General features: G+C 39.8%; 2 protein-coding genes and 1 pseudogene across 7 annotated transcripts; 1 reads left to right on the top strand and 2 right to left on the bottom strand.

The window, feature by feature from the left end:
• Positions 1-1,268: 1,268 nt before the first annotated feature.
• LOC101738177 (triokinase/FMN cyclase) lies at positions 1,269-18,905 on the top strand. 6 transcript variants are annotated; one of them, XM_038014572.2, is made up of 15 exons: positions 1,269-1,693; positions 3,980-4,144; positions 5,418-5,481; positions 7,045-7,155; positions 7,745-7,833; positions 8,211-8,300; positions 10,714-10,831; positions 11,793-11,920; positions 12,523-12,640; positions 13,272-13,504; positions 14,222-14,384; positions 15,494-15,641; positions 16,507-16,606; positions 17,784-17,911; positions 18,784-18,905. In XM_038014572.2, the coding sequence occupies exons 2-15, from the start codon at positions 4,004-4,006 to the stop codon at positions 18,896-18,898; spliced, it is 1,746 nt and encodes a 581-aa protein (XP_037870500.1). In that variant the 5' UTR covers positions 1,269-1,693; positions 3,980-4,003; the 3' UTR covers positions 18,899-18,905. The 6 variants fall into 6 exon arrangements, with proteins under 6 accessions (XP_037870500.1, XP_062527335.1, XP_062527331.1 ...); XM_062671347.1 differs by having other exon boundaries at positions 1,437-1,693; positions 3,897-4,144; XM_062671348.1 differs by lacking the exon at positions 1,269-1,693 and adding an exon at positions 1,791-1,843 and having other exon boundaries at positions 3,897-4,144.
• Positions 9,190-10,353, bottom strand: LOC134199806 (histone-lysine N-methyltransferase SETMAR-like; annotated as a pseudogene).
• A 905-nt stretch (positions 18,906-19,810) lies between the features above and the next one.
• LOC101744235 (mariner Mos1 transposase) lies at positions 19,811-22,070 on the bottom strand. The gene has a single exon (XM_004929359.5). It carries the CDS (start codon positions 21,728-21,730, stop codon positions 20,663-20,665), a length of 1,068 nt encoding a protein of 355 aa, XP_004929416.2. The 5' UTR covers positions 21,731-22,070; the 3' UTR covers positions 19,811-20,662.
• Positions 22,071-22,740: the final 670 nt, after the last annotated feature.

The raw sequence follows: 22,740 nt of genomic DNA, 5'->3' as shown, positions 1-22,740 counted from the left end.
TATAACGTAAATGCGCCACCCATCTTGAGATATAAGTTCTAAGGTCTCAAGTATATTTACAACGACTGCCCTGCCCTTCAAACCGAAACGGATTGCTGCTTCATGGCAGAAATAGGCAGGGCGGTGGTCCCAACCCGTGCGGACTCACAAGAGGTCCTACCACCAGTAAAACTTTTTAAAGTACCTACTTGTGTAGTGTGGATATATTAGTAGCTTGATGCGAAAACCCTAGTTAAGAGGTAGCCCGGTCCAGCTGGGCCCTATGACCGCTTCGTATTCAATCGATTTCGACAACGAGAACAGGGTACTTAGATACTATGCTGATAACCTTGAGAGGCTATATTGACGTTACCCTAGCGCGTAGGTGAGCTCACGGGGCTTAAACCGGGAGTGTTGTTAACACTGGCCCTAGCAAGAGCAGTCCTTCGCAGAATGTACCACCGGATCGGAAACGCGACCCACTGAGAAGATCCTGCGAGAAACTCAGTGGGCTGTGTTTGTGGGTTAATTTACTCGCCGCAAGCGACGGGTTCGATGAGGACGGTGACCGGTGCTTGAGGTACCTAAAAGCACCAAGTAGTGGCAATTACCAAAGCTATATTACCCAATACATTTCATTTTCCTTATTAACGCTTTTTGCATTGCCGGTGTATAGAAATATAACACATTGAACAATCATATGTGTCCATATGTACACAGATACATCCGAATCTCTTATCTTTACTTTACTAATTACGTTACTTTACTAATTTACAAATCTACAGATATTGTAAAATCATATTTTCTTTTCGTCTTCGGCAGTACTAGGTTTTATCTTGCATAAAGTATGAGCATCTCAGTGTCAGTCAGATAAATCGTTTGCTTTATATTTATTATTTTTACCGCGCAGACGGGCTAACTAGTTAACGTCCCATACGGTATTAATTGGTAACATGGGTTCATACACATGACACTTAGAGCCCAACTATTACGGCTGAGTCACCCTTAAACCGTTTCGCATGACTGCCACTCAACAGAAGAAATACGCAGAAATACGCAGCAGTATAGAAATACGGTAATGGAGGAGACAAAACATTCCTGTTTATTTTATATGAGTGTTGGACTCTCTACGCCAGTTGCGGGGGCGTTAATGATGAGAATCTCTGTGGGGGTGAGAAATAATAATGTTAATTTTAAATGCCCAGCGAAGCGGACGGGTACAGCTAGTTATGTATATATATTTAACATAATTAACATAGTATTTAAATATATGTGAGTATGTGTGTCAATCTCTGGTACCCATAACACGGGGAATACTAATTTGGGGCAGGATGATCGTCCGTGATTTGTTCCCGGTTATTTATTAATATTAAGTTCGCGGGACGAAATTAAATTTACAATCTTTAACAAAAATACAAATGTTTACAACATCTGACATTCAGTGTTGTACAAAGCCAGACAGATAGTTCAGTGTTGTCGAGAGAAGCAATTGAACTAGGAATACACAAATACTAACAAGATATTAAATTCCCTGTTAATACAAGCATACATCAGTCTACATTTAACACAAGTATAACAGATATTTATCATTTCAGGTCATAAACTTTAGATAAAACGTTATGTAATTGATAAAGTTAGTTATTGGCCAGTGTTATTGTACATTGTGTTTTAGTGAAGTGAAGTAATCATTTCAGTGTTTCGTATTAATATCAAGGTGAGTTTTGTGTTTACTTCGTTCATAGAAATATCGCGATATATTGTTAATACATCACATACATATTATTATGTTTAGTACATCCAAGGTTATTTCATTAGAGTTTTAGTTACGGGAAGCATTGTGAAAAAATGTGCAGAATGAGTGAAGGTGATATGAAGTTTAAATATGTTTTTTTAACATTGTCGGAAGCTTAGAAACGAAATGCCTTTTCCTCATTAGTGTTCATTAGTGACTAGTGATATCCGTGAGGGAGTCATAAAGTGTATTTAAAATTAGTTTTACGATTATTATTCTTCTTACCTATTCTAGAATAGGTTACTAGGAACCTCGAGGGGTTATTCTAGATTCGCCGAATTAGTAGGTGAGCTCACGGGGCTCAAACCTAATGTCGTTTCCAACACGAACCCTAGGAAGAGCCGTGCTTCACAGAATCTACCACCGGATCGGATACGCGACCCACTGAGAAGATCCGGCGAGAAACTCAGTGGGCTGTGTCTGTGGGTTAATTTACTCGTCGAGCCCTTTGTCCCAAGCGACGGGTTCGACGAGAACGATGACCGGTTACGATTTAATCTCGCGTTTTTCCTTATTATATGAAGGGCAAAGGCTATTATGGTTTAAGCGAAATTTTTGCAATTTTATTAGAAAGCCATATTAGTATAACAAAAAAGAAAGTATAAATTTTGGAAAAAATATTTTATCATAAAAACTTCTTCAGGTATTTGAATGGAGCAAACTTAATTGAAGTTCAATTAAAAACATCGAATTATTTATGCTAATATATATATATATAAATTAATTGCTGTTCGTTAGTCTCGCTAAAACTCGAGAACGGCTGGACCGATTTGGCTAATTTTGGTCTTGAATTATTTGTGGAAGTCCAGAGAAGGTTTAAAAGGTAAAGATAAATAGCTCGGAATTAAATAAAAATAACAATTTTGTTTTTCCTTTGATTTGTCCCCCGGACGTCGGATGGATTCCTTTTATTTGTTTTAAGTTTATTTTATACAAAAGTTTTGGTCTTTTGTTTATCGATTGAGGCACTACGAAGTCTGCCGGGTCAGCTAGTACCAAATAAAACGCATCATTAAGGGGCCATCCATAAAGTACGTCACACGTTAATGGGGAGGGAGGGTATCACCGAAGTGTGACATCGTGTGACAAGGGGCATGGGGGGGTCAATACTTTTGTGACGTCACATGTTAAAATTTAAAATACTAAAACGCAAAGTTTGTATGTGAATTAAAAAATTTAAAAATTTATAATGAATGATGACGATGCTTTATGGATGGAAGAGAATGATGTCGACACTAAGGATGTTCCTGACGTTCAAATTCAGAACGAAAATGAAGTGCCTGATTTACCAGTAATAGCTGATATAAAAGAGTGGATTCAAAGTCCATGGACACTCGATAATTAAGTTTTTATCTTTAATTAATATAATTAATCGTTTATTATTTTCTAACTAGTCGTTTGTTTTTTCGGTTTTATGAAATGTTGGACTTTATGTTGATTTTATTAGATTATTATTTAATAAAAATAAGTAAAAAATGAAAATAGCTGTTTTCTCTCGATTATTTTTAAATACATACATAAATTTAAAAAAGGTGTGACGTCACATCAGGAGGGGGGGGGGGTTATAAAAATGTGACAACCTGTGACAAGGAGGGGGGGAGGGGTTCAAAAGTCCTAAAATTCGTGTGACGTACTTTATGGATGGCCCTTAATTACAAAGATAATGGTATTAAGCGAAATGTCGCTTAAACCAAATAGCCTTTCACCCCTCGATATTATTTCCAATGTTTCGAATACTGTACAGTTTATATGGCGACGAAGACGACGGACTGGTTAGCGTAGTTTTAATTACGACTACGATTCGCAGAAAGCGATCTGCCACAATCTGATTGAATGGTTCATTGAACCCAAGTTCACTGACCCTGTAATAATGATTCGAGATATGTTTCGGGCTAACGAAATATGAAAATACCAAAACAGTGTGCTTAGTGCGAGTTTTTTAAAGTTCTCGATAACGTAAAAGTTAGCTCATATTTGTATGGAATGGGATCGTTCGCCTACGTTTGCCACTGGGGGCGCTGTTCCAACTGCATACAAAATTGAGTTAACTTTTACGCTATCGAGAACGTTAAAAAATTCGCACTGAGCACACAGTACCTAAATTTGAAATCGAACATTCTTTCAGGTTTAAGTTAGGCGTCGTTAGGCGTATCGAAGGAAGGTTTTTGTGTATTTTGTTATCTATAAATTGTCTAAATTTAAACACAGAAGACCCACCAACGTTCAGTGATAATGACATCAATCAAACCAATCACAAAGAAGATAATAAATACTCCAGAAACGTGCGTCGATGACAACTTGCGCGGCGTGGTGGCTGTGTACCCACAGTTGCAACTGCATCCGAAACACCGGGTCATCACCATCAGGAGACAGGTGAAATTAATTACAAATTAATTTCTGGATACCTTACTGATGGTAGGACCTCTTGTGAGTCTGCGCGGGTAGGTACCACCAACCTGCTTATTTCTGCCGTGAAGCAGTAATGCATTTCGGTCTGAAGGGTGGGGCAGCCGTTGTAACTATACTGAGACCTTAGAACTTATATCTCAAGGTGGGTGGCGCATTTACGTCGTAGATGTCTATGGGCTCCAGTAACCACTTAACACCAGGTGGACTGTGAGCTAGTCCACCCATCAAAGAAATAAAAAAATTTAGAAGATTTCGTGAATTTTAATCGGCGGTTTCCCACACTTAGGATTGACCACTTAACACCAGGTGGACTATGAGCTTGTCCACACATCTAAGCAATAAAAAAAATTAAAAACCTTTGTCGCCGATTTCGGCAATTTTAAGTTTAAAGTCGCTGTATTTGGACTGTTCAAACAACGCTAACTAGACAGGTCGAGATCACCACTTAATGATTCCGGTCGAGCAAATGGTCCGGTCCATGTGTGTCGCCCTTTTTTAATTTATTTATTGCATTTATGGGTGGACGAGCTCACAGCCCACCTGGTGTTAAGGGGTTACCGGAGCCCATAGACATTCATAACGTTAATGCGCCACCCACCTTGAGATACGAGTTCTAAGGTCTCAGTATAATTAACGGCAGAAATAGGCAGGGTGGTGGTACCTACCCGTGCGGACTCACAAGAGGTCCTACCAGTAAAATAAAGTACCATTATAAATGTAAGCTGTGTGTGATTGTATAATAATAATATGTATATGATATTATTATTTATTTATTTTACATAATTTTTTTTTTTATTTTTTTTTTGTCTCAAAAAGGAATGCTCATCCAACACAGGTCTCTCTAACCCCCCTTGGTTAACTAGTAGGGAATCTCTTAGGTATTTAGTCAGCCACTATTCCCTTGAGCATAAGGTTAAATAAATCAGTAAAAAAAGTTGTTTTAGCAGACACAAACAAATTATTCAAGGATGCTATCAGATTTCTGTGATGCCTGCCTCCATAAATAAGTAAAAGATAGGCTATAGATTGGCATCATTAAGCATTTTGTGCATGCAATTTAGAAAGAGCAAACTTGGAGTTAAGAATTTTGATATGAATCTAATCACGTGTTCCGGACAATTGTAAATCTGTCGACTTTTTAAATGTTGCCAAAAGCATCCAAATTACCGTGTATGTGGAGTATGGGTGTCGGTAAGTTGACAACCCTGAATTTTGCAAAAAAATGCTTGGCTTTCAGGATGACAGTAAGAGAGTGGCCATCCTTGGTGGTGGAGGATCGGGACACGAACCCTTTGCATCAGGTTTGTTCTGGTCTTAAGTCCGTATTCTGTTTATACAATGGGCATTGACATTTGTTTTTTCATTTTCTTTGATTGAAAAACTATTTCTACTAAAACTGTTTTTAATGAAATATAATCTATAATTAACAATAATTTTAAGGAATAAATGGTTAAATTTCAATACATCTTCAATGGCTTTATTCCAACAGACACTTTAACCTAGATTTTTATATACGCTGTGTACGATTCAAATGTTAGTTTTGTTTGATGTTATTAATAACAATATTTATATATATATATATATTTCTTCTGTGCGTGTGTTTGTCACTGAACACCTCCTAAACGGCTGGACCGATTTGAACGATTTTTTTGTATGCGTTTGGGTGGCGCCCTGGATGGATTAGATTCACAAATCAGCCCGGTAGATGGCGCTGCAGTTGGTATTTAAATTGTCTTTCCTAGAAATAAATTATATGGCAAAACAACGTTTCACCTAATATTTTTATAATATCAATTCCAAACATGAAGGTAGTCATGACTTTAACGCTTTTAAGACTAGATAGGACTCTGTCTTTTTAGAAAAAATTTACTGAAAACATTTGTAGGTTAGCTTATTAACTGCATAGAAAAAAGAAGAGACTTTTTGGCGGGAACGCGAGGAGTGAAGTTGTGTGATTTGTTTTATTTTGTCTATTTAGTGTTTCTTCGGGTTTAAATGTGTAATAATGGTGGTTTATTAACTGTTTAATATCTGTGAAAGTGCACAAATGTGGGAAAATGAAACAAAGCCGCTGGACGTAGCTTCTCGGGATCCTCCAAAAAGTCCATTGAAAAAATCTTAGTAAATGACCACCATTTTACTGAGATTAATTTCATCCCATTTCATTTCATTTCATTTCATCCCAGTTGATTAATGTTTCAAATTAATTATCTTCATTTCATTTCACTCCATAATATCATTTTTCATAAAAATATGAATATAAATTAAAATAAGACATGACTTAAAGGTCTCAGTTACCAGGTCATAAAATCCCTTAAAAAAAGCATGGAAAAAATAGTTTTTTTTTCCTTGATTAATGGCAATCTGCCGATACTTTCAGCAATTTCTGCCAGTGTCGTGTTATGGCTACACATGGAACATTGTCGAGCTTTTTAAACACACTTTATATTATGAAAAGTATACAATTTTGGCAATAATAATGGTGCCTGGAACTAACACAAAATAGAAATTCCTTTTTTAAATGAACATTGTGAGATTGATAGAAAGATAAAAGGAGTCACATATCACAATTAATATATTTTGAGGCAACGGCTCCGCTTTCTTTATGCCACTAATGTCTATCATCATCATCATCAGCCTTTATCTGCCCACTGCTGGACATCGACTAATGTCTATGCCTTATGTTAATTATTAATTAATAACTACATTGTATACTTACAAATATTACAATTAGTTTCATAAAATGGTTCATATTTTCTTAAAAAATATTCAAATCGCAACTGAATTTGTTTTTTAATTGTAATTATTCATTGTAAACAATAATGGCGAAAACGGTCATGTGATTGAATTCATATATTTCCCAGGATTCATAGGTTCGGGAATGCTCGATGGCGCAGTGGCTGGTGGGGTTTTCGCTTCACCACCTACTGGACATGTATTGTACGGGATAGCGCAACTACACAAATATAATTCAGGTGAATTACATTTTTTGTGATGTCGTCGTGGCCTAAAGGATAAGACGTCCGGTGCATTCGTATCTAGCCATGCAACAGTGTTCGAATCCCGCAGGCGGGTAACAATTTTTCTAATGAAATACAAACTTGACAAATGTTCACGATTGACTTCCACGGTGAAGGAATAACATCGCGTAATAAAAATCAAACCCGCAAAACTATAATTTGCGTAATTACTGCTGGTAGGACCTTTTGTGAGTCCGCACGGGTAAGTACCCCTCCTATTTCTGCCGAGAAGCAGTAATGCGTTTCGGTTTGAAGGGTGGGGCAGCCGATGTAACTATACTGAGACCTTAGAATTTATATTTCAAGATGGCGCATTTACATTGAAGATGTTTATGGGCTCCAGTAACCACTTAACACTAGGTGGTCTGTGAGCTCGTTCACCCATCTAAGCAATAAAAATAACAAAATAACTTTTTTCTTCTAATTTTCAAAAATATAATGAACTGTGATTTGAGTGAACCTTGTGTCATCAGTACCATTTTCGTTTATCAGTGATTGGCTGGAGCTTTTCTTGTTATAATGGATTTTCTTTCCGTAATTTCAGGGGGAGTTCTTGTTATCATTGGTAATTACACAGGCGATCGGCTAAACTTCGGCAAGGCCATCGAGAAAGCTAAAATAGCAGGAATTAAGGTAATGAATGACTCAGTGGTGTAGTTGCTAGCATTCCTGACAGATATGGCGTAGACTAGGTTTGCTTTTTATTTCAATGCCCTTGTGTTTTCTCACACCGGTCATCAAAATTGATAATAATATTTAATATCATCCTAATATCTGAATATATAATAAATAAGTCTGATATCTAATATTTTTATACTTAATCATATAAAACCGGATCGGAATCGCAACAGTCTGAGAAGTTCCGGCGAGAAACTCAGTAGGCTGTGTCTATTGGTTAGAACCGACCCAGTTTCGGGTCATGGCTATGCGACTACCTTCAGACTTGGGTTACAGTCGTGTAATTTAATGTATAATAATTTGGAACAGTGACATTAAAAATTAAATTTCAGGTGGAAGGTCTTATCGTGGGAGAGGATGTGGCTTCAAGCAAGAACAAAACAGGCGGGCGCAGTATGGTCGGAGAAGTACTATTTTATAAGGTTAATATTGAAATTGAAATTATTAATTATTGCAAATACATAGAATTTTCATAATGGTGGATTCCAAATAAAATTGGCAATATAGCGCGAAGATGGGCAGAAAGATTCTTGAGTGGAGAACACGTGTTGGTAAACGCAGGGTGGGACGGCCACCTAACTGATGAACCGACAACCTAGTGAAACACGCTGGATCATGTTGGATGCAGGTGGCAACGGACCAGGCGCACTGGAGTTTGATTCTAGAAGCCTATGTTCAGAGGTGGACAGCTAGAGGCTGGGATGATGATGCCTTCCAAATTACGGTTTCTTGATTGGAGTACTTGGGCTGATCTGTTCACGGCCCATTTGGTGTTATTTCCACGATGGAGCCTAAAGACATTTGGCATTTGGCACTGCAGACGGAGGCTCATCGAAGGATGCATAATTTAGTCACGTATTATAGGTGACGTTATTTGAGGATGATCAGTACAACGAAACTGCCGTCGCTTGTCTTATCAGTCAGGTCACGAAGTCAAGCTTCCTCAATTATCATTGGTTTTTCCAAATTTCAAATCGCAAGCTATTAGTGTTCCCCTTAACCTTATTATAGTTCAAAATGTAAACAACTTGTATGTAAGGTTTAAATTCGCGATGATTATTTTCGGTATTCGGGGTCTTTGAGTGCTATAGTGTTCGTAATGTCGGGCACAACAAAATTAATATTATAAACTTGAGACAGAACGGTAAAACTAGTTTTAATTATGCTCGCGATCCGCCAAAAACCAAAGAAAACCCAAGAAATAAGCAAAAAGGCATCATACGATTTTTAAATAATTTATTTCCGATTAAAAATCTCTATACATAGGCGGCACTGAAAATTTCGGGAATAAACGAAGTGACACAACGTTACTATTTAAAAATGTATTTATTGCTTTTCGAAGTATTCTCCGCGAAATTTGACACATTTTTCCATACGATGGAACCAATCATTGAAGCAACCATTCCGTTCGGAAGTTGGGGTCTCCAAAATGGCCGTTTTGTAGGCGTCCACAGCTTCTTCAGGTGATGAAAATCTCTGTCCACGTAATTTATTCTTTATTTTAGGGAAAGTATAGAAATCATTAGGGCTTAGGTCGGGGCTGTACGGCGGATGGTCTAATAATTCTATGTTTTCTTGCTCTAAAAACTCTTTTGTTCTGTGCGCGGTGTGAGAACTCGCATTGTCGTGATGGAGGATGATGCGGCGGTTGCAGTTCTCTTTACGGAGTTCAGAAGCGACCTGTGGCAAACAAATGCTAGCATACCATTCTGCATTAAACGTTCTTTGTCCCTCAAGAGGAATAGTCGTAACATGGCCGGTTTTGGAGACAAACGTGGCCACCTTTTTTTTGCAACACTCCGTGAACGAACAATTTTTGTTGGCTTTAACTCATTTTCGAACACCCAAACTCGTGACTGGTTTTTTGTTTCGGGTTCGTACGCGTATATCCAGGATTCGTCACCTGATACAATGTTGTATACAGCATTTGAGGATCCTGCGTGGAATCTTTCGAGAGTTCTGACGCACCAAGTAACGCGAGCCGCTTTTTGCTCTTCACAGAGCGAAAGCGGTATCCATCGGGAAAACAACTTTTTTACACCTAATTGTTCATGCAAGATTATTTGTATTTGACTTATGCCAATGTCTAAAGTTGCCTGAATTTCGCGGTATGTCACATGTCGATCTTCGTCAATCAGCTTACGCACAGCATCAACGTTTTCTTGGGTGACTGCAGTTTTTGGACGACCTTGACGGGGATCATTACTGAGCTTGACACGTCCACGTTGAAACTCAGCAAACCAGCGATAAATTGTGGTTTTGGATGGGGCTTCATCACCAAATGCAGAAATCATCCGGTCAACACACTGTTTTTGTGTTAAACCACTTCGAAAGTCATAATAAATCATCGCTCTTGAATTTTCTCGAGTCAATTCCATTTTCTCAATGACTAAACAAGTTTGACAAAACCTCGTGACAAGACCGAGAATCTTTTTTTAAATAAATAAATGGTATTCGATTTTTAAAACCAAAGAGTTTTCAATTAAAAAGATTTTAATATGACAGGAACAGTGGAAATATTCCATTCCCGATAATTTTAGTGCAGCCCTCGTAGGATAAATTCTACCTCACTTAGTCTTGATGGAAATCAAAGTAAACTTCAACAAGCAACGATTTGACGAAACCAACTCAGGGGGCTTTGTTTCTGAAGTGCAACTTCTTCAGCATCGAACATTTGAAATTCAATGAAACCAAAAGAGCGACATTAAAAAAGGACTTCTAAAGAATTTGACCTGCGAGAGAATCAGATAAAACACTTATGAAGGTTTCACTACTACCGAGCGTAAATCACACCCAAAGGTTTATTGGTTGTATCAAATTTTGTTTGTGTTTCAGCTATGTGGAGCAATGGCCTTAAAAGGTTACGACCTTGAGACGATACGAAAGACTGCAGTTGAAGCTAACAAAAACATGGCCACCCTAGGCGTGTGCCTCAGCGCTTGCTCTCTGCCAGGCAAGTCCTATTATTTATTGCCATAAAGATGGTAGGTGAGCCCACGTCTTTTCTCGTTAAATAATTATCTATATCAGAGGGGTCGAAGTTTCGATTGTGTAAGGACTGGTCCAATTATTCAAACTGAAACAGAGGACTGGGACGATTGGCCCTAACGAGAGCGGGCTTTAATGCTCCCATCACTAATTAAGTACTTAGGTTATTATATGGTATATGTGGTATATATGGCTTGTCATTCATTTAGTAATGTTAGTCGTAATTACTCCAGAAGGTTGTTACATTTAGAAGCTACACCGTTTGGCTGTTGTATAGTAAACAACTGTTGTAGTCGTCGTGGCCTAACGGATAAGACGTCCGGTGCATTCGTGTTGAGCGATGCACCGATGTTCGAATCCCGCAGGCGGGTACCAATTTTTCAAATGAAATACGTACTCAACAAATGTTCACGATTGACTTCCACGGTGAAGGAATAACATCGTGTAATAAAAATGAAACCCGCAAAATTATAATTTGCGTAATTACTGGTGGTAGGACCTCTTGTGAGTCCGCGCGGGTGGGTACCACCACCCTGCCTATTTCTGCCGTGAAGCAGTAATGCGTTTCGGTTTGAAGGGTGGGGTAGCCGTTGTAACTATACTGAGACCTTAGAACTTATATCTCAAGGTGGGTGGCGTATTTACGTTATAGATGTCTATGGGCTCCAGTAACCACTTAACACCAGGTGGGCTGTGAGCTCGTCCACCCATATAAGCAATAAAAAAATGTAAATTACATGTACATGTATGTATGTATAACTTCCATTAAAAATCAAATGCGTAAAAAATTGCGTAATTATTAGGTAGGGCGTTTTGTGGGTCTGCACGGGTATTACCATCAGCCTATTTCCTGCCGTAAAGATTTGAGAGAGGAGGGTCTTAAGAGACCTCTACCACAACTAAACTATATGATGGCTGTCTTGTAGGTCAGCCGCCGCTGTTCGAGATATCACCTGACGAGATGGAACTCGGCGCTGGTGTACACGGCGAAGCTGGTATAGCGAAAGTCAAAATGGGTACCGCCAAGGAAATCGTCAAGATGCTTCTAGCTATAGTAATGGTTTTACATCTGTCTTTTAGTAACTTCTACTAATCACTCATTGGCCATGCTCTCATTCTTCAAATTCAACTAGAATCCTTGGTAAATATTGGATTTTTTTTTAATGCCCTTGTAGGCAGACGGGCATACGGCCCACCTGATGGTGAGTGGTTACCGTCGCCCATGGATTTCAGCAATGCCAGGGTCAGAGCCAAGCCTCTGCCTACCGCGCTATGACATGTCCTTCTTTAAAATTTAAAGAAGGACATGTCATAGCGCTCGGGAAACACCGTGGAGGGGAGCTCATTCCATAGCCGGATGGTACGTGGCAAAAAAGTCCTCTGGAAACGCACTGTCGATGAACGCAGCGGTTCCAGATAATCTGGATGAACTCTGCTCCGATGGTTGGAGGTGCGATGATAAAAAGGAGATGAGGGGATCATCTCAAACAATATTTCTGTTAAAACAAAAATCAGTTCGCTATTAATGATCATCGACAAAATCTAGCTTAACAGTGTTTTGTCTCTCTCGTTCGTATTGAATTTTAATGAAAAAGACAAAGACAGTATTTCAATTAGACTACACTAAATATTTATTGTTTCCTAATCTATTTTTAGATTGTTGGTCATTTAAAATTATCACGGGGAGATCGGGTAGCGGTCACAGTGGACAACTTAGGTGGTACTTCGTTCTTGGAAATGAATATCATCAGCGCTGAAACTAAGGATTACTTAGGTGAGTTTTTAAGTTATTTAGAAGACGTTTTGAGATGATCCCACCATTTCCATTGTACCCGCCAGCCGCCATCGTAAAGTTTATGCATAATACCTAGAGTCATTGTGCTCTTTCATAAGCAGAATCTTAACTGCCATTTTGGTACCGCAATCATCATTAATCTTAGAAATAATAATAAATAAATATTTACTAACAATAACGCCACGTTAACTGGTCCCGTGCTAAGTTCGTAAAGAGCTTGTGTTACAGGATACCAGATAACGGCAATAAATGTAAGATTTTTATTAAACACATCCATGTATTTAATATACATCCATAAACCTGGAAAATACATGTTATATTTATCATACAAATATCTTCCCTTGGCGGAATTCGAACCTGTGAACCCATTGTGTAGTGACCATGTCACTTACCACTACACCAGACGGCCGTTGCAGAGAAAATAACTGCTTCTTATGATCGTCCTTCTTATGATGAAATGATGATGATGAGATATGGACGTGGTTGTAGCCTTAACATTAACTATGTCCATAGGCGTCCGTGATCAGCCTCCGTTACATGAGCAACAGGCTCGATTGGAATCAAAACCTGATAACGCAGCTGTACAATTGAATTTTGGCTCTGATTACAGAAAACCACGATATCACGGTAGAACGTGTATACGCGGGGCACTTAAAGACCTCACTAGAGATGCACGGATTTCAAATATGTCTTCTGCTTCTAAACAAGGAGCATGGCGATCTCTTCCTGGAGTTATTGGACGCACCCACTTCAGCTGCAGCTTGGACTGGTGGTGAAATATCCGTGAGGAGTGACGGAGGACATGTCGACGATGAGAGCTTGTTGAAAGGTGACGTTAGGAAGGTACGTTTGAGGTGGCTTTTAGTTTATATTTCAGCACCTCCAGTTCAAGTTATATTACGGTATCAAATCTTGGTTGCGTGGATGCTTGGAAGGAGGAGCGGCAGGGTTATTTATTTGGTTTAACTCCCAAAAATCCACCTCACAGTCCCCTATCATCTAATGTTTATCTGGTTCTCTTTAAGCGATGACACCGGCGATACTGTTATTCTCAGAATACTGATGTTATATAACATTTCATAATGTTATGCTTATGATTTAGTGTACTATAAATATTCCTTCTTCTATAATAACACCTTACAAGAGCATCTTTATCTACGAATCGGATAGGATAGAGCGCTTTCATTTAAACTTCTCGTAAGAAAGAAAATAATACATAATTTTATTTCTTAATTTAATGCAGCGGTCGGGGAACTTTTTTCATTATTACCCCAAAATATTTTTGTGTAAGTTGATATTACCCCATGGCGAAGAACAAAAAAAACCGAAATCGCTTCTTTTTAGCATCTTTCATATTATAGCCCCCATGATAATTTTGAAAAGATTCTAAAAAAGTTTCACTTCAATATATACTTTTAACTGACAAAAGTTTAATTTTTACCCCCCAAAATTTGATTTTACCCCATTGGGGTAATTTACCCAGGTTCCCCGACCGCTGATTTAATGCAAGGGACATAGTGCACTCCTATTAAGAAATACATATAAGGTGGTCTAAAACAGGCGGCTTCGGGCCCGTCTTTGTCAGCGAAACAGCAAGATCTTCTCCGCGAGAGTTTGACCTCCGCTGCAGAAGTACTGATTAAGAGCGAGGCTTTACTGAATAAACTAGACTCAGGGTGCGGAGATGGCGACTGCGGGAATACGCTTAAAAAGTTTGGACACGGTAAGGAAGATGAGAACATAGCGACAAGGCTATGATAGTTACTCAAAGTGGTGATCGAAGTCGTCGTGGCCTAAATGATAAGACGTCCGGTGCATTCGTATCTAGCGATGCACCGGTGTTCGAATCTCAGGCGGGTACCAATTCTTCTAATGAAATACGTACTTAACAAATGTTCACGATTGACTTCCACGGTGAAGGAATAGCATCGTGTAATAAAAATGAAACCCGCAAAATTATAATTTGCGTAATTACTGGTGGTAGGACTTTCTGTGGGTTCGCACGGGTAGGTACCACCACCCTGCCTATTTCTGCCGTGAAGCAGTAATGCGTTTCGGTTTGAAGGGTGGGGCAGCCGTTGTAACTATACTGAGACTTTAGAACTTATATTTCAAGGTGAGTGGCGCATTTACGTTGTATATGTCTATGGGCTCCAATAACCACTTAATACCAGGTGGGTTATGAGCTCGTCTGCCCATCTAAGCCGTAAAAAAAAGAGGTATGAGGTCGAGACTACAAGGACTGCCCCACCCTTAAAATCGGAACACGTGGTAGTTTCCTAGCAAAAACAGTTTAAATAGCGGTATATACCCGTGCGAATAAATAAACAAGTCATACTTGAATAGCAGTGATGAGGCGTGTTGAATACACACGGATTGCTGGCACCACACATACGTTCTAATCCTAAGGACGGGACAGCCCTCATTAGAACAACGCTTTGTAGATAAATCTCTCTAGCCAAGATCTAAATTTCTAGGGCGTATAAATCAGATCCAGTCTGAAGGAAGAATGCCCGATGGTGAATAACCAACGTTCCTTATGAGGGGCAATCAGGCATTCCATTAGTACAAAGAAGCCGCCATCGACCGTAAATTACTGGTCCTTTGATTTTGATACCAGATTCTCTTTTTCAATTTATTAAATCAATACTGATGATAAGTAGTATCGTGACCCTGCACAGATTGGTACCATCAGCAGTCCTGCCGCGTAACAAGGTTATATCCCGACAACATGTTATCTGTCAGTGATGTCCATGAGCTTGGTAAGCTGTTAGATGCCAAAATGTAACTTTCGTTTAATTATCAAAGTAATGTTAATCTTATTTTCAACAGCCATCTTAGCATATCTGAAGACAGCTTCGTTAGAATATGTGTCCAACGTACTCTGGGACTTGTCAGAAATCGCCGAGACCGACATGGGCGGGACCTCGGGTGGAATCTACAGCTTGGGGCTTTCGGCTGCATCACAGGCATTTTCAATGTAAAATGATTTATTTTTCTTTTTTATCGCTTAGATGGGCGGACGAGTTCACAGCCCACCAGGTGTTAAGTGTTTACTGGAGCCCATAGACATCTACAACGTAAATGCGCCACCCACCTTGAGATATAAGTTCTAAGGTCTCAAGTATAGTTATAACGGCTGTCCCACCCTTCAAGCCGAAACGCATTACTGCTTCTCGGCAGAAATAGACAGGGCAGTGGTACCTACCCGCGCGGTCTCACAAGAGGTCCTACCACCAGCATTATTTTTAATATTTCTTATTCGTCAGCCCTGTATAGCAGAGTAATTCAACATAATTATCACAAACCGCAATGCGATTAACTTGAAAATTCGCACACGCATCAAGGGCCAAGCGTGGATAAGCAGTCACGAGGCTAGAGTACGTCTGGTACTAAGTGAACATCGTTTCATATTTACATAGATTGCGACGTGAAATTCTGGTGCTACTGAAACGTGAGATTGAAGTCTTATTTGCATTGGTATAAGGATGTTAATCAACTGAAAATGCTCGCAGCAGAAATAGATGGATCCGGTGATAGGCAAAATCATTCGCTGAAGTCGTATCTGCAGTCTCAGGTTTAGACAGACGGATGGAGCTCACGGTCTACCTGTTCTCAAGTGGTTACCGTCCATAAGCCTCGTCCCATATAACGCTAATTGTATTAATAATTATTTTGTGAATGTCGAAAACCCGATTCAGGATTTTTGCGAGGTTTCTTCCTGGACATAAAAAGTAATAATGTCACATGCCATAAGAGCTAATAATGTCACAATTTTAATCCTGTTCTTTGCCACAGTCGGGTGTTAACGGTATAATAAGACTTGCGCTGTCTTGGTTCCACAGAGCTACGTCCAACTCTGTCCCAACATGGCTGTCGGCGTTGGAGAGCGCAATACAAGCTATTTCAAAATACGGCGGTGCTGAGCCCGGCGATAGGACAATGGTTGGTCCTTGAAGTGACTCTGACTAGCTCACACTGCCGAACCGTCGCAAAATTATAATTTGCGTAATTACTGGTGGTAGGACCTCTTGTGAGTCCGCGCGGGTAGGTACCACCACCCTGCCTGTTTCTGCCGTGAAGCAATAATGCGTTTCGGTTTGAAGGGTGCGGCAGCCTTTGTAACCATACTTGAGACCTTAGAACTTATATCTCAAGGTGTGTGTGCATTTACGTTGTGGATGTCTATTGGCTCCAGTAACCACTTAACACCAGGTGGGTTGTGAGCTCGTCCACCCATCTAGTCAATAAAAAAAGCAAAAAAAAACCAGCGGTTTAATACTACTGAATAAATTGTACTGTTATTATATGATGTTTCCAGTAAAAGTGGACATATCTTGGTGAGCAGTGTTGAACGTTTGCAAGGTCCTATAATTCTGGTTTGAAGAGACGGGCAGTTATAGATGTAGATCTCGTGGAGGCAGTGACTTCTTAGTAGAGTATCTTTGGGTATACTCGTTCTTGTCTCAAATGTATTCATTACTTCTTCTTCTTCTCACTGCTGAGGATTGCGACCACATGTGACTTTCCTCCATAGTGTTCGGTCATGGGTGGCATGGACCGCATGGTTAATTAATATGTTATATGTCATGGCATAACATAGGAAGGCAATCCCAGCCTGGGGTTGTATAGTTTAATGATGAATGGTTATTGAAGTGAAAACTTCTTTTGCACCGTTGTGATTTTAAATTCGATGAAACGAAAAAGCGACGTTAAAAAGAGACAAACGTATACACAAGAATGAGATGCAATACTTCTGAGAGCTATATTCCTATTTGTGGCAATTCAGAAATTTGCTTATAAAATTGCGGACGTAAATTTTGATTGTATAATAAACTAAGCTGTACCCGTCCGCTTCGCTGGGCGTTTAAAATTAACATTATTATTTTTCACCCCCACAAAGATTCTCATCATTAACGCCCCCGCAACTGGTGTAGGGAGTCCAACACTCATATAAATATTAGCCTATCCATTAAGTACATGTATTTTCTACATGGATATCAAGCTTCAAGTCAATCGGATGCATGGTTCAGTAGTTATAACGGAACATCCGTAAAAACCACTGTAGTTTTATAGTTATTAGTTTAGATTAGACTAAAAATCAGGTTATTTACACTTGTAGTTGGACACTTTGCATGCAGTAGCTGAAACGTTGAAGAAGTGTATCGAAGAAGAACTGTTAGCGGTGCTGAAGAAGGCTGCAGAAGCTGCCGATCACGGCGCCAAGGCCACAGCGAGTATGGTTGCAAGGTATACTTATCCTTCTTCTGTTTCACTTCTTACTATTAACCGCTTTGAACTGTTTATTAGTTTTTGGAGTTTACTCCTTTAGAATCGATTTACATATATAGGCCCGGGGTATGAAAATTATGGGGACCAAAATCGTACTAGCATGTCACACGAAATGCGTTATGCGCCTGATTGGCTCCTGATTGCGTGATGCGTGCGCGCGCCAATCAAAATCGTACTAGCATGTCACACGAAATGCGTTATGCGCCTGATTGGCTCCTGATTGCGTGATGCGTGCGCGCGCCAATCAGGAGCCAACGCGCGGCCGCGTTATCGCCGGTGACGCCGGGCTGCTGCGCCGGCAGTCCGCCACAAAGCCTCGTACTGATCGCGCGTTTCTCTCATTATTGTATTTTCATATATTTGTTAGTCGTTTGTTTTGTGTCTCGTTAATTTGTTAATAATCTGTAGTGTATCGTGTTGTCGTAATATAGAACTATTTCTCGTATTGTTTCGTTTAATTTTTTATATCCAGTAAACTCCAGTCGTGCGTCGGAGCGGACACACACACTTTTTTTATTTTTTATTTATTTTTATTGCTTTGATGGGTGGACGAGCTCACAGCCCACTTGGTGTTAAGCGGTTATTGGAGCCCATAGACATACGTACTGTACATATAGCTACAACGTAAATGCGCCACCCACTTTGAGACATTAGTTCTAAGGTATATTTAAAACGGCTGCCTCGCCCTTCAAACCGAAACGCATTACTGCTTCACGGCAGAAATAGGCAAGGCGGTGGTACCTACCCGGGCGGACTCACAAGAAGTCCTACCACCAGTAAAAACTAATGATAAATTGACAGATGAGGGTAATTCGAGTTGTTTGTTTTAGAGCTGGTAGAGCATCGTACGTGGCTAGCGGTTATACGCAGCAAGAAGACGCTGGGGCAAGAGCAGCAGCTCTTTGGCTACAAGCTATACTGTGTTCTATCGCTAGTAAAATATGATTCAATATTGAATGACTTTTATTTACAAAAAATTGAAAAAAAACATTCATACAATCACAGCTCAAATGCCTTGCGTTGTCGACGTCGCCCAAAGCACGTCATTACGGATCCTCCCGATCTATTAACGGTGCTTTTAGGTACCACAACCACCGGTCACCGTCCTCGTCGAATTATCGAGCGAATTAACCTAAATTAACCCACAGACACAGCCCACTGAGTTTCTCGCCGGATCTTCTCAGTGGGTCGCGTTTCAGATCCGGTAGTAGATTTTTTTTTTTTTTTTTTATTGCCCTTGTAGGCAGACGAGCATACGGCCCACCTGATGGTGAGTGGTTACCGTCGCCCATGGACTTCAGCAATGCCAGGGGCAGAGCCAAGCCGCTGCCTACCGATTCAGCGAAGCACTGCTCTTGCTAGCGCCAGTCTTAGCAACACTCCGGTTTGAGCCCCGTAAGCTCACCTAAACTTTAGGGTGAAGCTGAAATAACCTCTCAAGGCTATCAGCATAGGTAATAAAAAAAAGCTTTGCGTTGGAATACACATTTTAAGCATAAATTATACTGGAGTCTTTTTAACGGTACGAATGGTAAGAAATTTCCAAATATTTAGACTGCTAGACACAATTTGAGGAACTATTTGGAAATTTGAATATTGATCTAAGTAAGGCCTCATTTAACGTGTGCGTGCGCCAATCTTCAGTTCGCGAATCATGGAGAATAGCTGTCAAGCTATAATAAACAAGGATTGACCACGATTGCTCTGTCAAGAGTAACTGACCATGATGATGATCTTGACAACTGTTTTATGATAGCTACTGCCACAGTCCATAATATTGAAAATTATTTTAGATTTGGTTTATTGAAAAAAGTGTTTAATAGTACAACGAAGGTTTTTTTTAAATAAAACTACCGATACAGTTACTTAAATATAATTATTTAAATAATTTTAGTGTTTAAAGCAAAGCAAAAATGACAGATGTAGATAAGAGAGAAGAATAATTTTAACTTGTAAATATTGTATACTCTTTCTATAAATCTTCATTAATGACCTAATTCTTAAACTAAGTTTTGAAACACATTACATAATTAAAATACCCTGTTTTACTTTTGTATTTAATGTTTTTCTTTGTCAGTTTGCTGAATGTGTACGTACATCATTGACGTGTCATTCAATGATCGGCTGGCAGGTACCGTCGAAGGCTCTGTCGTAGCCAGCAGGACAGCCGTCGCCAACAAACAGCGAGACGCCATCAAACAAATTATTATTTGCACTGTCCACGACTTCTGTTTCCTTTCTCTGTTGTGCTTTTGTCGGGTGTTCTAAATCCTGTTGGTCAGGTATCCGAAGTGTTGATGCGGTACTCGGAATTGTTTTTAATTTGCTTTCGTCACGTTTGTGGATGTCGACGCCACGCGGCGGCGAAGCTTTTTCATTTTTTAATATCCTCCTTCCTGTGGCTTGTAGGTCTCTGTTTAAGTCGTTTGTGTCTTTTATGGACCTTCTGTATACACTGACTGCTGCGACATCTTGGATGGAAATGCTCACGATTAGCACTACAACGAAGCCAACCGTCGCAGCTCGCTTCATTTTGATGAAATGATATATGCGACATTGAAATTTAAAATTTAGTATCGCATTTTGATAAGGACTGGTCTGAAGTGGACCGGGGTTATCGAGTCGTAGATTTTTCGTAATGTTGTTATTGTTTTCGCTTACGAGGGCGGCACTGAAAATTTCGGGAATTAACGAAGTGACACAACATTACTATTTAAAAATGTATTTATTGCTTTTAGAAGTACTCTCCGCGAAATTTAACACATTTTCCATACGATGGAACCAATCATTGAAGCAACCATTCCATTCGGAAGTTGGGGTCTCCAAAATGGCCGTTTTGTAGGCGTCCACAGCTTCTTCAGGTGATGAAAATCTCTGTCCACGCAATTTATTCTTTATTTTAGGGAAAGTATAGAAATCATTAGGGCTTAGGTCGGGGCTGTACGGCGGATGGTCTAATAATTCTATGTTTTCTTGCTCTAAAAACTCTTTTGTTCTGTGCGCGGTGTGAGAACTCGCATTGTCGTGATGGAGGATGATGCGGCGGTTGCAGTTCTCTTTACGGAGTTCAGAAACGACCTGTGGCAAATAAATGCTAGCATACCATTCTGCATTAACCGTTCTTTGTCCCTCAAGAGGAATAGTCGTAACATGGCCAGTTTTGGAGACAAACGTGGCCACCATTTTTTTTGCAACACTCCGTGAACGAACAATTTTTGTTGGCTTTAACTCATTTTCGAACACCCAAACTCGTGACTGGTTTTTTGTTTCGGGTTCGTACGCGTATATCCAGGATTCGTCACCTGATACAATGTTGTATACAGCATTTGAGGATCCTGCGTGGAATCTTTGGAGAGTTCTGACGCACCAAGTAACGCGAGCCGCTTTTTGCTCTTCACAGAGCGAATGCGGTATCCATCGGGAAAACAACTTTTTTACACCTAATTGTTCATGCAAGATTATTTGTATTTGACTCATGCCAATGTCTAAAGTTGCCTGAATTTCGCGGTATGTCACATGTCGATCTTCCTCAATCAGCTTACGCACAGCATCAACGTTTTCTTGGGTGACTGCAGTTTTTGGACGACCTTGACGGGGATCATCACTGAGCTTGACACGTCCACGTTGAAACTCAGCAAACCAGCGATAAATTGTGGTTTTGGATGGGGCTTCATCACCAAATGCAGAAATCATCCGGTCAACACACTGTTTTTGTGTTAAACCACTTCGAAAGTCATAATAAATCATCGCTCTTGAATTTTCTCGAGTCAATTCCATTTTCTCAACGACTAAACAAGTTTGACAAAACCTCGTGACAAGACCGAGAATCTTTTTTTAAATAAATAAATGGTATTCGATTTTTAAAACCAAGGAGTTTTCAATTAAAAGATTTTAATATGACAGGAACAGTGGAAATATTCCATTCCCGATACTTTTAGTGCAGCCTAGTACAATGTGCCTAGCGGAGTGCTCTGAGGAATAGTTTGAGATGATCCTATCATCTCGTCTTTACCATCGCACCGCCCGCCACCAGAGCAGAGTTCATTCATACTACCTGGAGTCACTACGTTCATCCATAATGCGTTCCCAGAGTAAAAATAATAATATGTAGCATAGACAGCTCTTTGGATTTATCTAATTGGTGTTTAAATAAAAGCTTGTATAATATTGATACATTTTTTATTGTTAACAAGCTACAAGCAGTGAGTCTGTACGCAATTTATAACATTAAATTTCTGTTTGTGACTCAGTTTTATCTGTTAAAAAAGTTGTGGGCACAAGCGTGAGTTGGATTTAGACTTTGAAAGTGCTAATTTTCTTTTTCTACCTAAGCTGATAGCCTTGAGAGGCTATGTCAGCTCACGGGGCTCAAGCCGGGAGCGTTGCTAGCACTGGCCCTAGGAAGAGCAGTGCTTCGCAGAATCTACCACCGGATCGGAAACACGACCCACTGAGAAGATCCGGCGAGAACCTCAGTGGGCTGTGTCTATGGGTTAATTCGCTCGTCGAGCCCTTCGTCGCAAGCGACGGATTCGGCCAGGACGGTGACCAGTGCGTGTGGTGCCTAAAAGCACCATTAATGGATCGGGAGGATCCGTAATGACGTGCTTAGGGCGACGTCGACTGTTTACCATTCTGTCCACAGGATCGGGTATGCTAGTGTTCTCCTTTATTCTCAAACACCGCTAAAAGAATTAGAATTTCAGGTGTTAAAATAAAATTAAGATTTGCATTGGTTAACAATATAAAAATTAGTTACAATTTTTAGTTACAGATTAGTTAAAGTT

Source organism: Bombyx mori, chromosome 12, assembly GCF_030269925.1.
Source record: "Bombyx mori chromosome 12, ASM3026992v2".
Taxonomy (NCBI): Eukaryota; Metazoa; Arthropoda; class Insecta; order Lepidoptera; family Bombycidae; genus Bombyx; species Bombyx mori.
Note: the sequence above shows the minus strand (reverse complement) of the source record. Positions and strands in the feature narration are given on the sequence as shown.

Excerpts from the sequence above, each read along its gene's own strand:
- LOC101738177 (XM_038014572.2), top strand. The coding sequence starts at position 4,004 with ATGACATCAATCAAACCAATCACAAAGAAGATAATAAATACTCCAGAA. Across the intron at positions 8,301-10,713 it reads GAGAAGTACTATTTTATAAG|CTATGTGGAGCAATGGCCTT; the intron begins GTTAATATTGAA and ends TTTGTGTTTCAG. Across the intron at positions 15,642-16,506 it reads GCATCACAGGCATTTTCAAT|AGCTACGTCCAACTCTGTCC; the intron begins GTAAAATGATTT and ends TTGGTTCCACAG.
- LOC101744235 (XM_004929359.5), bottom strand. The coding sequence starts at position 21,730 with ATGGAATTGACTCGAGAAAATTCAAGAGCGATGATTTATTATGACTTT.